The sequence below is a fragment of the Helianthus annuus genome, chromosome 7, assembly GCF_002127325.2.
Source record: "Helianthus annuus cultivar XRQ/B chromosome 7, HanXRQr2.0-SUNRISE, whole genome shotgun sequence".
NCBI classification, from domain to species: domain Eukaryota; kingdom Viridiplantae; phylum Streptophyta; class Magnoliopsida; order Asterales; family Asteraceae; genus Helianthus; species Helianthus annuus.
Window position 1 is genome coordinate 16085763 of NC_035439.2, and position 18425 is coordinate 16104187.

The following is an 18425-nucleotide window of genomic DNA, read 5'->3' on the forward strand; positions in this document are numbered from 1 at the left end:
GTGTGAATGATAGGGATGATTATGATGTGCAAATGCTACTACTTATAGACAATACTTAGGATTATTAACCAATAGATTTCATGCTCTCTAGATATGAGACAAGAGGAAATAAAATATTCAAGAAGGACAAGGTATGTCCCCCTCTAGGGGACGGTTGGTTAAAGGGGGGGGGGGTCTCGGTTCATTTCCAACTAATCATTAGATAATAGTTAGGTTAAGTTAGTTAGTTTAGGGATTAACCCCGTTACTAGTGTGTAGTGCATTCCAGTGGGTGTTAGGGTGTTCAGGGACCCTAACTGGCTCAGAAAAAGACAAACAATGTAAATGGCAATATTTTCATGTCCCGGGAAAAGTCCGGTTGTTCGGTTGGATAGTAATCCGTTAAAGCGTTTAACAAAGCTTTAAAGTGTCATTAATACCAATCTTAGTGACACAACTTATTCCTGGCACTTTGGAATGTGTCTAGTAATATTTTTCTCATGTTTTGGCACTTTATTAGTTAGCTAAAAGCTGAATTGTTTATTAAAGTGCTGAGTTTTGTGCTTAGTGTACGTTTTAGGCACATCCAGCCATGGTAACTTATTCCTAAAGACGCAGTTCTACAACCCTTGTATCTTCACACTCACTATTAGTGTAGTTAACTATCTCGGGCTCATACAGGCCTTAGAGGCAGTATCTGCCTGGTGCTGGCTATGACAGCACGTTCAATAGGTTATCCGTTCATAGTGCTACTGTGCTTTTGTGCATCATGTTTGTCACTAAGGTTCAGCTTGTAAATAATGTAGTGGCAGTAAATAGAGTATGATGCAAGTATGTACATGTATCAGCATTCAAGTAGCAGTCTATCCATAATTTCAAGTAAGCACAGTAATTAAGCAGAAATCAAATATTAATTAAGTCGTACGGAAACCTGGTTTAGTGAGGGTTGTCACAGTGAACAGTTCAAGTTCACTTTCTGATGAAGAGAAAAAGATTTTTTTCGAAATCAAATGAAGAGTTCTTTGAGAAGAAAGCTTCACAGTCTCAGTCTGAAGGCACAAGCCGAGTAGTTGACACTCGAACATGCTTCAGATGTAATCAAGTCGGACATATTGCACGAAAGTGTACCAACTTGAAACCTAAGACTGACGTTGTGAAGACTCAAAAGAAGAAAGTTGATGCTAAGGGCAAAGCTCCATTGATTGTTGAGAAAAATATTTTGAAAAATGAAAACATCAAAGTCAAAAATGAACCTGTTAAAAATGTGGTAACTAAAAGTGACAAATTTTACAAACGGTTTGCGTCACCTCAACAAAAATGGAAGCCGAAAGTTGTGGAAAAGAAAACGAGTGTTCCAAAACCAAAGGTTTCTGAGTTGGAAAAACAATCATCTTCTACTACACCGGTAAAGATGAATGTTCCTTAGGATTATTATGAGAAACTTGAGAAAGAAATGCAAAATTCTGAAAAGAAAGATGTTCAAAAGAAAGACCAACCATCTGTTCAACCTCAAAAAGATGAATTTTTCCTATATAAAAAGGTTGAGGTTGGGTCTGAAGAAAGCTTAAAAATGAACGACAAAAATTTTCCGCCACTTTACACTAAAAAATCTCACATTCCGATTGAGTTGCCTGAGTCAAAACAGGCTTGGGTAGCTTCCAAATCTAACTAAGTGTGTGTGGTGTGTGCCGGAGCTTCCTAGTTGTTATTGTGAAGCATGAATCGGCATCTCTATTGAAATGTGTTTTTAAATCAATTTGTGTTATGAGTAGGATCTTCCAAGACTCGTTTCAAGATGGATTATGGATAGTGGAGCTTCTCGACACATGACAAGGAAGACTGCATTGTTGTACGATGTTAGAAATTTCAATGGAGGTTATGTAGGTTTTGCGGGTAATCAAGGTGGTAGAATTTTTGGTGAAGGAACGTTATCCAATGGGATTGTGACGTTTGAAAGAGTTAACTACATTGCTGAGCTGGAGAATAATCTGCTGAGTATCTCGCAGATATGTGACAGGATGTATACCACTCACTTCACTGACAAAGAATGTTTGATCTTGAAACTAGGATTTGTTATCCCTGAGGAATGGATTATCATGAGAGCACCAAGAGTTAATGATCTGTACGTGTTGGATATGAGCGTAGCTACTATAACCACGGGTCAGGCTCATTGTTTTGTGTCCAGAGCAACGGAAAAAGAATCAAGATTGTGGCATCGCAAGGTGGGGCATATTCGTCTAAGAAAAATGAATCATTTGGTTCATAATGATTTAGTTTTGGGTGTTCACATCAAAGGTTTTCATCTGGAAGGGGAGTGCATTAGTTGTGTCAAAGGCAAGCAGAAGAAAAAGTCACACCCTAAAAAGCAAGTCAATTCAGTCTCAAAACCTCTTGAAAGAATTCACATGGATTTGCTTGGTCCGGTGAATGTGAAAAGTATTACAGGAGATCGTTACTGTCTTGTGGTTACTGATGATTATTCCAGATTTTCGTGGGTATCATTCTTGAAGACGAAAGATGAAACGTTTGACAGTTTGATGGCGTTGTTCAAAAGGATTGAAAATCTGTACCAAAGGCGTATCAAAAGAATTAGAAGTGATAATGGTACTGAGTTCAATGTAGCATCCGTCAAAATGAGATTACAAAATCCGACCCGTTTTGAATCTCGGGTCCTAACCTTGAACCAATGGATATTTTCACGAAATAAACAATCGTTGAAAGATTTGTTTATCAATATAGTTATTCAATTATTTAAAAATTTAGTTAGCTTTAACAATAACAATTAAAGCATTAAGCATACTTTGAAGCTTGTTTGGTAATATAAAATAACGATAACATAAGGCTATATTTTTAAAGCTAGAAATAAAATAAGTAATGGAATGTTTAACATTATTATTACTATATGACAGTTTTCATTTTTATTCTTTATTTATTATGTGATATACCTTATATTTATTTATTAGACTATGAGGTATGGGGCGCGGGTTGGTCCGTGGTTTGGGTACAAATGCCCAAGCCATCACCCTGGGTGGGTTTGAGTTTCGGCATCGCCCCTTGGGTGGGAGTTTCAGCCCGGGCGTTGGGCATGCCTAGCGGTCCTTCGTGGCCGGCTCTCATTGGCTGGGTTGGCTAGGCCATAGCGGCTAGGTTTAAATTTTAAAAAATAACCGTTTGGCGCTAGGTCCTCCGTGGCGGCGTCGCCCCTTGGACGGGAGTTTCAGCCCGGGTGTTGGGCATGCCTAGCGGTCCTCCGTGGCCGGCTCTCATTGGCTGGGTTGGCTAGGCCATAGCGGCTAGGTTTAAATTTTAAAAAATAACCGTTTGGCGCTAGGTCCTCCGTGGCCGACTCTCATTGGCTTAGTTGGCTAGGCTATAGCGGCTAGGTTAAAATTTTAATATTGAGCAATACCTTATATTCATTTATTAGACTATGAGGTATGGGGCGAGGGTTGGGCCGTGGTTTGGGTACAAATGCCCAAGTCACCACCCCGGGTGGGTTTGGGTTTCGGCGTCGCCCCTTGGGCAGGAGTTTCAGCCCGGGCGTTAGGCATGCCTAGCGGTCCTCCGTCGCCGGCTCTCATTGGCTGGGTTGGCTAGGTTTAAATTTTAAAAAAATAACCGTTTAGCGCTAGGTCCTCCGTGGCAGCGTCAGCACGGGCGTTGGGCATGCCTAGCTGTCCTCCGTGGCCGGCTCTCATTGGCTGGGTTTGCTAGGCTATAGCGGCTAGGTTTAAATTTTAAAAAATAACCGTTTGGCGCTAGGTCCTCCGTGGCCGGCTCTCATTGGCTTGGTTGGCTAGGCCATAGCGGCTAGGTTAAAATTTTAATATTGAGCAATACCTTATATTCATTTATTAGACAACTAGGTTATCACCCGGGAATGCTTCCCGGGCTCGAGAAAGTTACTTATATTAATTATTATTTATGTTAATACATAATTAAAAGATTGACATGTTAATGTCTTTGCTATAAGAAGAGTTATAAACTACCGTAATCTTAATCACAGGCTAGGCTGTGAAGTTGTAGGTAGACTTGTGAACTAATTACACAATAACAATACAAACATCATTGCGATCATCTACAATGCCAAATTTCATCAAGATTGTCACATTACGCCTAAATCCAAACACACATATAATTAGAGAGAGAGAAAGAGAGAGACTTGATGTACGAAGCAAGCACCACCTTGAAGTTGTTGGGAAACACAGACCTACAAATAAAATATAAATCCAAAAGAACTAACAGTTGAATAATTTGTGTAAGAATTGGCTGACCATTAAGAATTTATTACTAAGAGACACCTACCGAGCATCAACCTTTGATGAAAATCATAATTACCATGTTTTTGTTTTTTGTGGTCAAATGCAAGGGAATGGGAATGGATCTCTAAAAGTAATGTTATAGGTACGATTCCCTATTATGTGAGCATCAAACCCATGTCCTCAAAACCAAAATAATGCCTCACTGCCTCACATAATATGTATATGTGAAAATTATTGATAACCCATAACTGAGAATCCAACTTGGAATGTTTGAGGGAACTTGATTGTTACTTAAGAAATAACAAAATTAATAAAAATTACTACAAAATACTCATAAAAGCAAGCTGGGGTTTTTGTGCCTAAATCTGGGCATTTATAAATCGTGTAAGAAAAGAGTTTGGCATCATATATGTATAATTCGTTTTACTTTGTGATAATAATGAACAAATAAAACTAAAGACCAAACACACATTTCATGGTATTTAATATAGAATTATAGTATGCATCATCAACCACATACCACTTTGGTAGATTCATAAAACGAATATCCTACTGAGGATTATAGTTTTGTTTTCTTTCCAAGTCATAATAAATCGGAATATTAAACATACTCAAACCCAAAAGAAGAGAGAAATATAACCTCGTATAAAAGACGACAAATGCCTTTGAACAACTCCCCAACTTGTGAATTCTCGTTAAAATCTGGATGATACCAACATGAGCAAATTATCATTAATATTACTTATACCCTATATAACGACATGGTTGTACAATAAAAGCAAAAAAAAAAAAGAAACAGGGCCGGAATATAAAGAGGCTCACATAGAACAATATCCATGTCAAATTGTCAATATATATCATAGTTACGACTTAAAAGTACAAATTAAAGAAAAAAATGACAGATTTTTTTCAAGAACAAATGATAGCATAGCTAGTGTTCTTATTGGTTAAACATGTACATCATCAATTAGCAAAGCTAGTGTTCTTATTGGTTTAACATGTAATTATCAATATTACAAATAATCCCGAAGCTTGAAATAATCTAACCTTTAATTAAATTTTAAAATAGGTTTACATTCTCATTACTCACAATGGGTCACATGTGCACCTTTACAGTTAATAAGTTATTAGTGTTGGCTACCTTTATAATGCAGATATATGTTTTCTTTTGCTGGAGTAACAGCTTAGAAAAAGAGGCCATCATATAGCATGTGAAGAATCAATGAATAATTGAACTCCAAAACACACTTGCGACAGAAAGATATTAATACCAGGGGATTGAAAGGGTGAAGCTCACACCTAGCCCCTATCAATTAATTAGAAAAACCACGGATGTTCTATCACCTCTGCGTATGAAATTTCCATCAGCAAATCCCGAAGTTATCGTTCAGAAACTAAGAACTGAAATAAAAAAAATTAAAAATAAAAATAAATAACATCTAAAACCTAATTTACCAATTGAATTCGTACAAAGCGTATAAGAAACTCGTATAAGAAATTTAGTGCATAACTCAGACCATATGAATTCGTACAAAGTTCTTTTCTCTTTTTAAATGTTTAAAATGTCCTGAATCACTTTGTCCAAAGAGTTGGACCATGTTATCATTGAAAGAGAATTTACCCTTAACTAAATTTTATTTAACATAATGATTCCTAACAAGATAAAAATGACAAATACTTGAAGCCACCTACCATATTAAAGTTGTCTGTAAAATTTTGCCTGATCTCTATTCTCTATCATGTCCCAGCATCCTTTTTTCCGTTGGCTTCTTAAGTTGGCTGCAAAAAAAATTACATACATTGATTACGTGAAAAATATAATGAAGGTATAAATTATTTAATTAAAATTATTAAGACCATAAAATCTAGAGCCATAAATAACATTACTACATTTTTTTTACCCATTTGATATTGGGGATGAACACATGGTATTTGGTACTAAACTGGTACCAAATTTCCGGTACCGATTTTTTTCGGGGCCGTACCCACTTTTTGGCATTTTCAATAACGGTACGGTACCAAACCAATACTTTACCTTTAAATACTGGTACCGTACTGTACCGGTACCGAGTCGAACATTTTCGGTACCACTACCCATATATGGCATTTTCGATACCGGTACGGATCTCATCCCTATTTTATATTACCGGAAATAGCCCTTACTAAGACAAAGCTACGAAAATTTGTGTACAATATATATTTATAGTGATTTCAAATAAGCAAATGTGTGATTACGAATGACTAAAAAACAAAATGTTGCATTTATCTAAATTACAAAATCGTAAGTGTTGCTTTACCTACTAAATCCATCCTTATCTGCCCAAGGGTTCTACAAAACTTATGTACGCTGCAAGAAAATATAACCAAAAACTTGCTACCATACCATCCAACAACATCTGCACAATTGTAACAAAGAAATTCAAATAGAAAATGTATAAAAGTTCCAAACCCCCAAAAATGGCAACATATGTTGAAATTCGAATCACGAACAGATAATCTACCCATTCCATTTATGAGTCCAGCCTAACCCGTTATGCCGAAAAACTCATCCTACCTCACATCCACTCCTAGCCCTCAACAAATGAATTAGGATGAGAATCTTAACCCATCAACCCCAAATCTCACCACAATAATAACACACTTAAAATTCTGAAATGAGAATCCAACCAACTCTATAAGGAATCATAACCCGGTTACATGTATGTTTTATAAGCTAATTTTATATTTATCAAAAAAATAAAAATAAAAATAAAACAAAATAAAAAAAATTACAAAAAAGACGCTATTTGTCGCTAAACACTTTATAGCGCCATATGGGCTCTTCACTAAGGGGCACACTATAGCGAGCTATTGACAGCCATGGTCAAATCAAATGAAAGGTTTTTAAAACCATTTTCCCAAAAAAATGTATCATTTTAAGTATTCGACAAAACGGTCTATTTTATGAATGTGAATGAGCCTACTAAAAGAAGAGGATACATTGACTTAAATAAAATAGAGGATACCCTAACCTGAGTATAAATCTCTTGTCCATCTCTGGTACTAATAAAGTGAGTCTAGTCCGCTTTGAAATGTATACCCATCTTGAAGCCAGTTTTTCTTTAAGATTCACTTGTTATTTCCTTGACCCATTTTTGATATCATGACAACCTCGAGTCCAACTTCAAGCCCTAACGCCGGGTCCTTTTGCATACAACTGTCGTATATAAACATATGAAGTTTAAATAGTTTTAGCGATTAACGTGTATAGTAAAAGGTTAATCATGACTAAGTAACTTACCCCTTTAAGCAAAGAGTGAGCTTCATCACTTAACTTAACCACGGTAGACGGTAGCAACTTCACTTTTTAGTTGATTATCTTCTCCTGAAGTTTCTTTCTGTTGGAATGTGTGAATGGTGGCCGAAGAAAAGATGGCAAAAACACATGCAATCATAAAACTCTTGGTGAAATGGTCGGGACAAAACAAATAGTTTTGTGCCCATCAAAACGGGTCAGGTTGGGTCAATCTAAAATACTAAAATAATTAGTGTTGCACAAATTTATACTAATGTCAAAACGCGAGCCTTGAAAATGCACATGGGGCGACCTTTGACCCCTTTTTTAATATTTTTAAATGTTTAGCCCATATTTTAGACTTGGTCAGGGCAACTTTGGGCTGTTTTAGGTCGATTTCATGCTTATTTAGGTTGATTCCAGCCTTCATGCTTATTTAAGTTGATTCCAGCCTTTTGTAGAGGGGTTTTTTACTAACATTACTGGCCAGAATTTAGTCGGAAAATGCTTTGAACTTGCGCCTACGAGCCTGAAGGCCTTTGAGAGTGTATCGCATATGGTACACTGGGTTGAGCTTCAGCGCCCAGGCACCCTAGGTGCCCGCATTTAATGGGCATGTTTAAACTCAGTTTAAGTTTGCAGCATGAATGAAGGTCTCCAAAAAAACTTACAGCACACACTCAATCTCGGATATTATCCAAACCCTAAACCTATTGAAGCCTACTTGCAATACTAAGCGTATACTGCAGCCTGCAAGTGTTGTGACTTCATGAATATAATATCTAAAAACTTAATTAACAACAGCCAAAAGTACTAACAATTTCAACTATACTAATTCCTGCAGTAAAAAAAACTAAGTTACTGCCAACTTGACACAAAAACACCTAATTTGAGCAATAAGAAAGCAAAATTTACTGCAAAAATCAATTGCAATCTTTAAGCCGTTGCTCTATTTAGTTATTCACATCGAAAATCATGGTTGTTTAAAAAAGAAAATAATGACTAAACTCCTTGAAACATATCAACAAACACTTGGCATGCATTACTAAAACATGTTGATTTACTCACCCAACACGTTCAATCCCCGAGGTCTAGCTGATTTATATGTCTATACAACAGATTTCTGCATCCATGACAAAATAAAGTTGCATACATGACAAAATAAAGTTGCATACATAATTAAAACTGAATTGTGTAATGCTGAAATTTTGTGCCAGTTAAAAGATAAATTATATAACACGAAGAGCAAAACTAAAGGTAGTTGGTTTCATACCATTTATCACCTAGTCAGTACCAAGCTCGAAGTCAATTGGGTCACCCCTCTCATAACTGGAATAAAAAAACAGTTCCATCAATAAGTTTTCTCAGCAAAATGGGCGACAACAAAAGTATATCCTATAATTAGTAGTCCATGAGGTTAAAAACATTCTTTATGAGCAGCACCAAGCTCCACCAAAAAATTAAATTAATTTTAATAGTAAATGAACTTTTGATCATACCTTCTTTAACACTTAGAAATCATTCACAATCAAGAAACCAAAATACGTTGGAACACTCACTACATTTGTCCAGGTTGTTGTTTTCTATTGCCATCTACCACCACCCCCGCCAACAGTCAGTGGACATCTGCCACTTCCCTTCATACCCACAGATCTGGCCAGGATCCACCTGAAACAGACATGTGATCGTAAACAAAAGTCAAATCCAAATAATAAATGGTAATCGCCAGATATGCAAAAGTCAATAAAATAACATTGTCAAAACTTAATTTGAATATGCACTTTTTACAATTAACATATAAGTAGTTAAACACCCCTATATTGTCTAGTTGTATGAATAAACTGCTTTAGTCATTTAGTCAGAAGATGGACCACTACGAATATGTACTACCATCAAGGGATCTTAAACCTCGCTATAATCCATAGAGCCGTAGACGAACATACAATCGTGTTGTCTGTTGTTTGGTGTCTCAAACCTCATCCAAACTCAATCTGTAAGGAAGAAAAAAAACAAAAACCATAAACTAATGACTGGGCATAGGCACAAAATCAAAAAATCAAAACATAAACATAAGGAATAAAACAATGAAACCCTAGGAAAAGAATGAACAGACAACAACCTGGATGAAAGAAATCTTGCTTTCACGCGAAACGCTCACAAATTCCATAGAAGGTGTTCGACAAAATGCCAGCCAAATAAAACTCATCCAAACTCAATCTGTAAGGAAGAAAAAAAACAAAAACCATAAACTAATGACTGGGCATAGGCACAAAATCAAAAAATCAAAACATAAACATAAGGAATAAAACAATGAAACCCTAGGAAAAGAATGAACAGACAACAACCTGGATGAAAGAAATCTTGCTTTCACGCGAAACGCTCACAAATTCCGCCGCTAGCGGTCTCTGCAGCCCCTATACAGCCGTAAACATGTGAGAAACCGTCGGATCTGGACATGGGAGACCGATTAAGAAACATATCACCAGGAGCCGAAATTAAAATGTTTAGAACTTACCTATATTGGAGAATCGTCTCGTAATTGCTCATTCAAAAATCATACCGGAAGATCCTTCTTACCAGAATCACCACGAGAACCCTAGCCACCATCGCCTCGCAGATGTAGACACATGACATCGATGATTTTCGTTTTACCAATATAAAAAAATAAATTCCAAATAATCCCATGCGAAAGAAACTTACAATGTTACCACATATCTCTAACATATTCTTGCCCCTTCTTTGTTGCTTGGCGACCTTCTTGAAGGTGTCAAAGTGTCGAATCCACCAGGGTTAGATTAGTCAAAATCACTACATACTATGAGAATAAAAAAAAATAAAAAGAGGTTAAGCAATCGGTTCGGCGTAAATAAGTAAGTTCTGAGTTCCAAATCATAGCCTGAACCGTTAAACCGTCAATCCGCCAAAACCAAACCGTGAACCGAAACCGTACATAATTAAAACTGAATTGTGTAATGCTGAAATTTTGTTCAAGTTAAAAGATAAATTATATAACACGAAGAGCAAAACTAAAGGTAGTTGGTTACCATTTATCACCTAGCCAGTACCAAGCTCGAATTCAATTGGGCCACCCCTCTCATAACTGGAATAAAAAAACAGTTCCAACAATAAGTTTTCTCAGCAAAATGGGTGACAACAAAAGTATATCCTATAATTAGTAGTCCATGAGGTTAAAAACATTCTTTATGAGCAGCACCAAGCTCCACCAAATCCAGACCACAAAATAAGATCAAATTTCATATCATATCCCAAGCAAAAAATAAAAGAACCATTTTAACAAACACCTGGTGTGCATACATATTCTAAGTACCAAAATACAAAAACTCACAAACAAAATCATTCCATCAATTCAATTAATTTTCACAGATTTAAACCTCTTGCTAAGAACAAAAAGATAATAAAGATCGAAATCATACTTTGAAACAACAATAGATTGAAAGATATCCAATTAAATGAAAAAAAAAACAATTGATTAAAAAACTAACCTAGAAATAGGATGATCTGCCAAATCGAAGGATGAGTAGCTTTCAATGGTATCTCTGGTAATTGAATCAATAAGAACTAAAGGAGATAAAATAGATTAAACATTCCCCCAATAAACGATAATCCATAAAAGATTTAGTACCTGAATCTGTAGGGGAAAAAGTTTTCACCAGTAGAGTGATAAAGGGAGGGGATGATGAATATGAAAGTGTAAAGGAGAAGAAACCTGATTGAGATGAATCGAATGAAGGTCGAGTGAAACAGTGTATCAGCGAAATTAAAAAAAATAAACTAACCAACATCGTGTAGATTACATACATATACAGACAACTGCAAATCCTCAACCTGGTTAATTGAAGATTAGCGGCACCGAGAGTATTGAAGGAAGAACACAAGTGATCGAAGGGTTGTGCGTGGTATGTGTTTGTCATAGAGAAGATGATTGGGATAGGATTTTTATTCGTGTTTGCAGCGAGAAGCAAAACCCTAGCTCGTGATTTAAAACAATATATAGTCGGGTCAAGAATCCGGATCCCGTGTAACCCATATTAACAGAAAAGATACCCACACATTTTCCCGCCAAAAAGCATCTAAGAAGCTCTAAGAACACGCCACATCAGCCCAAATCTTTTTGTTTATTATATATAATAGAATATAATAGATAATAGATAATAGATGAGGTATGGGGCGAGGGTTGGGCCGTGGTTTGGGTACAAATGCCCAAGTCACCACCCCAGGTAGGTTTGGGTTTCGGCGTCGCCCCTTGGGCGGGAGTTTCAGCCTGGGCGTTAGGCATGCCTAGCGGTCCTCCGTGGCCGGCTCTCATTGGCTGGGTTGGCTAGGCCATAGCGGCTAGGTTTAAATTTTACAAAATACCCGTTTGGCGCTAGCTCCTCCGTGGCTGGCTCTCATTGGCTTGGTTGGCTAGGCCATAGCGGCTAGGTTAAAATTTTAAAAAATAACTTGGTTCACCCAAGTCACTATAAAACCCCCCAACTCCACCTCCTGTCCACATAGCTACCCCAACCCTTCACTCCACCTACCCGAACCCGTTACCCACACTTGATACCGGCACAACGCGATGAAGGGCCGCCAACCCGGTGAGACCCGTTACTGGCCGGAAGCTTTCGCTAGCTATCGGCACAACGTGGGGAACGACCGGCACAATTTAAACGCGTGCCAACACAAGTGGCGCAAGCTACGACCGAAGCTCGACCGTTTTAAAGCCTACTACGATAGCGTCCTGGGTGGTGATATAAGTCACGAAAACCGGGTGGCGGTGGCCAACATCGAGTTCCGGGGCAAGGAGCGGAAGCCGTTTGACAAGCTCGCCCTGTTCGAAATCTACCTAACGCTTTAGGCTTTTTTTGTCTTAACCGACCCAACACGTCACTCACCAGCGGGGAGGCTCGAAGTCCACGTGTCAACCCATGCCTCAAACATGAATCCTGTAATTTTTACAGTGATTAAGTGGTGAAACAAGAGTTAGGGTCTACGTTCATTCTTTGCAAGAAGTGAAACACTTAAAAGAAGAGTTGCAGGATGATGTCGGTCGAAAACACCAATGCCTTTCGCGCAACCCGCGTAATTGAAAAACACTAGTTATTATTATAATATAATATGAACGTGCATCTCTACAAAAATTTTGCAAACTTCCATTTTCAAGCTTTGCCGCCAAAAGACGTTTACGCGTAGGGCATCCTTTCCTTCTTTTTCTTTCTGATTTGTCGGTGATGAATTCTCAATTACACGTTTCCTTCTTAGACTCAATCATGTATCTAGTCTCCTTTTCATCGGCCGGCACCTTCGTTCTTATTTCGGAAATTTTGACACCTTCCATTCAAGACTCAAACTCTGTTAGTATATATACCCCCCTCAACTCTCGATACAGTTCACCACACTCACAATAATGTTTCAAACAACCGTTGCATTCACCGGAGATCCACTCGTGTTGTTTTCAAGTACACCGAGCACGTCGCCAGAGTTTGAACATCTCACCGGAGACATCGTCGGAGCCGTACGGGATCTTTCGTGGTTTCGCGGCGAAGGTGTTAACCATCTTCGCGAGTCCAGATCACTCAGGTTGAATCGGGTTGGATAAGGTCCTAGTGCGAAGAATCGATGCGGTGTTTTTTTTTTTTTTTACGTATTCGGTAACCTTCTGATCCTTTGGTTTCGTTTTGGATACTTGTTCGACGCTAACATTTTATCGAACACCCTCAACCAGCCGCCGCCTCCGGAACATGTACTTTGGTCGTTCGCCGCACCCGGAGTCGAGACGAGGAGCTTCGTCAGTAACTAAACCGAATCCCGCACACATCTTCGGTATACTTTTCTGCTGTGCAAATCGCTATTGTTTTTCATTATTTTGTTTGTTATAATAAACTACTATCAATTTAATCTAAAGTAAAATATATCAATAGGATTTGACTATTTTTTTTACTGATCATCTGTTGCTTCTTTAAAATAAGAAGAATATGATTCCTTTAAAATGCTTAAATGATTTCAAAATCCTTCAAACATGTGGCTATTTTGGTCGATGTCGGTTTCTGTTGCTTTTGTTAAAAGAAAGATGATGTTTTGGTTTTCCATGTAAGTCAAGCAAAAGCTGGTTTGAATATTTTATTTTTCTATCCTTTTAATCCTTTAATAACAAGAATTTAATTGAATAACTTTTGATCAGTTTAAAATGTATAAAATAAACAAATCAATTTAGTAAATAAATTAAACTAGACTTTTTTTTATATATAAAATAATTAATATTAAATAACTAAGTCAGTTTATTTATGTTAAAACAAAATATTTTAACTTAATTATTAACAACGATTAATGCGAGGTATTTTAAACATCTAGGATAAAACTGTTCGTTCCTTTTCTTGTTTTGTCCATCTTTACTCGTGCGTTATTACAATAAATCGCAACGCTACCAATATGAGTATACTCGATCCCATTTTCGTTTTAAACACTTTGGGTGCAACATGTATTCCATATTCAAATTACACAACACTTGAAACTTGTTATATTCACACTCTATCCACATTTAAACACGAAACATTTTGCTGCTTGTTAATCTCATATGCTATGCAAGTTGAACGTATTTGAACAAGTTGATCGTATTTGAACAAGTTGATCGTATTGAACAAGTTGATCGTATCTAACAAGTTGATCGTATCTAACAAGTTGATCGTATCTAACAAGTTGATCGTATCTAACAAGTTGATCGTATCTAACAAGTTGATCGTATCTAACAAGTTGATCGTATCTAACAAGTTGAACGTATTGAACAAGTTGAACGTGTTAACCTCCCGCTAGTCTATTGCGAATGGCAAAGTAGTAACTTGGATCATGTTATTCATGTTGGATATGAACACTTAAACTTTTATTCTACTTTATGCTATGTATTAAACTTGTATACTCGCCAACTTTTTGTTGATGTTATTTTAATACATGTTGCAGGTTGATGGATGAAGTGATCAAGAAAACAAGTTAGGATGAACCTAGAAACCCATCTAGAATAACAATGTTTTCAACTATTTTTTGATACGATGTTTGAATCTTGTATGACATTTTAGCATTTATGAAATTTGCTTAAATCTATATTGTCACATTTAGTGTTATGTTGTTTTGAGCAATTTGTTCGTCTCATCCCGATGTTTCCGCCATCGGTTGGGGTGTGTGACATTCAAGAACAACAAGATGGAAGAATTTTGTGATGAAAGAGGTATACTGCAGGAGTTTAGTGCTCCGTACACTCCGCAGCTGAATGGAGTCGCAGAACGCAAAAATAGGACGCTAATCGAAACGGCCAGAACAATGCTTGCTGATTCAAAGCTACCGATAAATTTTTGGGCAGAAGTTGTTTCCGCCGCATGCTATACGCTCAACAGAGTTCTCACTGTTAAGAAGTTCAACAAAACATGCTTTGAGTTGATCAATAACCGCAAACCTAATCTGAAGTATCTTGAACCGTTCGGGTCACCCTGTACTGTTCTATAACCTTTTGGAAAGTTTGGTCCGAAGTGCATTGAGGGTATATTTGTTGGTTATGCAAGTCATTTACTACATGTCTTCGTTCCAAGTGAGAAGCGGATTATTGAAGCTCCAAATGTTGAATGTCAAGGTAATACAATGCCGCCGCAGAATCCTGGAGATTCATGGTGTTATCATTACGACAAGTTGTGGGATTCGTTTGACAAGATGGAAGAACCAGAAGAAGAAGAAGATTTCTTTGATGAGTTGGATATTTTGCGAGAGTACGAGTCTTCACAGGAAAGGTTCCCAGCTGAGTATTTTACACGACCACGACAAACTTCAAATGACGATGAAGCAGGTCCAAGCAATGCTGGTGAACACGATGATGTCCAACAAAATGAAGTTGCTCAAGATAATCAGTCGGAACAGAATGATAATCAAGAATCTGAGAATATGCCGATATTTGATCGTGGTGATTCAGATTCTGAGGGGGAGCAAATTCAGGGTTCAAGTCAAACAAACACAATTAGTGAACAAGGTGCAAATCAGAATGTTACTAATCTGGAAGGCGATGTAGATGTTCCAAGCGAAGTAATGCCACGAACTCTTTCATACTATCCAGAGGAGCTGATCATTGGAGAATTGCAATCAGGCGTTCGCACGAGACGTCAAATTGACCAGGGCCTTACATGTTTTTATTCTATAGTAGCACCTTTACAAACTGATTTTTCATTAAGTTGTTTTATTTCACAGATCGAACCGCGAACTTACAAAGAGGCGCTTACTGAAGATTCTTGGGTCAATGCGATGCTAGAATGTGACAATTGTGCTCTTTAATCGATAAACAATGCAAAACAATGTTAGTTATCAATAAATCAATGTGTTTTGGTGTTATTATATGTGTTTTATGTGTTTGATGATTTTACAATTCGATCCGATTCGATTTCAAGCTTTAAATCGCTTTCTAGAAAGTTATACGCAAACTGGTGCGTGAACGCAATCAGTTAAATGCGACAAACACTCCGGAACATCATCATAGACTTAACATACCTTAAATAACCTTCACATAACTTAGAAATAAGTTTTGGATGGTTTGGTGTGTCGAAAACAAGTTTGTTCGATCGCAGGGACTATTTGTGTCAAACTGCGAAACTATACCGATTCGTATGATGTCGAATAGTCCGGAACTTGATCATAAGTTAAACATACCATATATAACCTAAACATGGCTTAGAAATAAGCTTTGATAGGTTCGGTGTGCGAAAACATGCTTACATGATCTTACAGGGACTAAAAGTGTCAAAAACGACGTAAGTTTGCATTTTCGCACATATCTTACGTTCTGACCACATCTGGACATCCAAAATTTTTGTACACACTAAAATATTTTTATTTTAGTGATCAGCATGCAAAAATTCCATTCGTCGCGCATTTTGGATCGTACACGCGTCCGTTCGAGTTTCGTCGTAAATAACCGAACAACGTGACCGTACAACCAAACGAACCGACATCTGAGATGTTTTTGAGCATATTTTAGGTCCCCTACACTTTAACGACCTTGTGGAACCTTGAAAATGGCTTAACGGAGGTTAAAAACGTCAAAAACAAGCTTAAACACGTGCAGGGACCATTTCTGTCATTTTTGAAACTTTGCTGAATCAGACACATGGTAGCGTAGCGCGACCATCCCCGGCCTATTCCGTCGCGCTACGCGACGATCACATCTGGGCAGAAATATTGTTTTCAGCATCAGTTTGTAAATTCAGGGGCCAATCTTGCAATTCCTTTGTGTGGTGACCAAGTTACCACCTCTCCAAGGCTTCTAATCAGCTTGTAACAAATGGATGGCCATGATTTCTTGCTTAATGGCTAATCAAAACACTTGGAATGATCTTGTTCTTCATGCTCTACTATAAATAGTTGGCCAAACTCCTCAATTCTTTGCTCATTCCTCATTCTTCACATCTCTTATCTGATTTGGGAGCTTTCTAATCTGCTTGGAACTTTATTCTTTGTAGAAAAGATAGCTAGGACCCTTTGTAAGTCTTCTTTCATGCTTGTTCTTTATGTTTAAGCAGAAAGTCAAACAGTTTGGCCAACAGTTTGACTTTCGGTTTTGACCATCAATTGGTCAAGTCAAAGTTCAATTGAACTTTGAAACGTGATTGTAGTCACGATAGTTATAATCCTTCGTGATTATAGCTGCTGATTACCACGTTAGCTAGTTGTAGTGTCGAGTCAAAGTTTCGGTCAAAATGCGTTTTAGCACGCATTTTGCCTCGGAACTACTTTAGGGTATCAAAACACTTTGTTTTGATACCAAATCAGTAGGTTAGACATGTTTTGACATGTCTAACTCGACACTATTAGTTTGTGCTTGTTTAGGGTCGTAAGGTAAGCGGTCTAAACAACCGCTTATACTTCCGAACCCGACCCGTTTGGTCGATCTTTAGGATCCGACCAAGCTTAGTTAGTGATCATAGTTGCATAGGGAATAACCTCTGAGGTTATAACCTTATGATCACCTAGGATTGGTTAGTCATTTGCTAGTTAGCTTGTGTGCCCATAGAAAATGACCAAAATGCCCTTTTGAAGCTAAAATCCGTATTTTGATTATGTGAACATATTTTTTGACATGTAATCTGATTTAGTAACATGTTTAGGGTTTATTGGGCATGTAAGACTTGACATAGCACATAGTTAACCATCCGAACATAGTTTTACGCTAACGACACATTATAGTGACTTATGTTACCGTAATGGGTCGAAACGGGTCAAAAGCACTTAGGTAGGCTTTCCAATCAGAATGTTGGGACTATTAAATCATACCATATGAGTTCAATTACTCATTTGATTTATAGAACCTCATTCTATCCTATCTCCCGATTTAGGAGCCGATTTATTAACATAGTTACTATACTAGGTGCCGGTTGATTCCGTGACCCTTGGAGCTTAAATTGGTCTTATTCTCAAGACTAATTAGCAATCCCAGGTGAGTACATAGTTCCCCTATTTTATTGTTTTCAATTGTTTTGGGGTGATTCATATGTACAAAACGAATTTCAAGGTTTAAACAATAATTTCAAAAACAATGGTTTATACTAAACTAATAACGATTTCAATAAGGTGAACAAGACTTGTTGGTTATGATTACATAACGAATGACATTCATTAGCTTTGGCCGAGCCGACCAGTATTAGGTTATGGTACCATAGGATCTGACAAATCCCGTTATCAGACTACACCCATGGTTATGTGTGGGGGTTATGTAGGTAACGACCGAACCTGATGATTGTTAACTTACCCTTTGGTGGTTTGTTAATACGAAACGAGAAACGAGTTGACGAGTCACGAAGGTTTGAATGTTGTTAACGAGACGACCAAAAAGTAGTTTCACTATTAAAACGAATACGATTTTGGGACGAGTTAAACGATTT

General features: G+C 37.5%; 1 protein-coding gene and 1 long non-coding RNA gene across 50 annotated transcripts; one reads left to right on the forward strand and one right to left on the reverse strand.

Annotated features, from left to right (window-relative positions):
- Positions 1 to 3925: 3925 nt before the first annotated feature.
- On the reverse strand, positions 3926 to 11491 carry LOC110867997. 49 transcript variants are annotated; one of them, XR_004861929.1, is made up of 18 exons: positions 11335 to 11491; positions 11159 to 11242; positions 11019 to 11072; positions 10560 to 10615; positions 10031 to 10269; positions 9861 to 9929; positions 9635 to 9732; positions 9406 to 9506; positions 9015 to 9183; positions 8789 to 8844; positions 8584 to 8638; positions 7522 to 7618; positions 7253 to 7437; positions 6539 to 6637; positions 5934 to 6020; positions 5513 to 5642; positions 4882 to 4943; positions 3926 to 4189 (listed from the first exon to the last, which is right to left on the reverse strand). It is a non-coding gene; the product is annotated as an uncharacterized LOC110867997 (long non-coding RNA). The 49 variants fall into 49 exon arrangements; XR_004861917.1 differs by having other exon boundaries at positions 10031 to 10330; XR_004861931.1 differs by having other exon boundaries at positions 9424 to 9506; positions 9861 to 9964; positions 10031 to 10330.
- Positions 11492 to 12798: 1307 nt separating this feature from the next.
- Positions 12799 to 15880, forward strand: LOC118480324. The gene is made up of 2 exons (XM_035975126.1): positions 12799 to 13341; positions 14473 to 15880. The coding sequence occupies exon 2, from the start codon at positions 15145 to 15147 to the stop codon at positions 15823 to 15825; it is 681 nt and encodes a 226-aa protein (XP_035831019.1). The 5' UTR covers positions 12799 to 13341; positions 14473 to 15144; the 3' UTR covers positions 15826 to 15880.
- Positions 15881 to 18425: the final 2545 nt, after the last annotated feature.

Excerpts from the sequence above, each read along its gene's own strand:
- LOC118480324 (XM_035975126.1), top strand. The coding sequence starts at position 15,145 with ATGCCGCCGCAGAATCCTGGAGATTCATGGTGTTATCATTACGACAAG.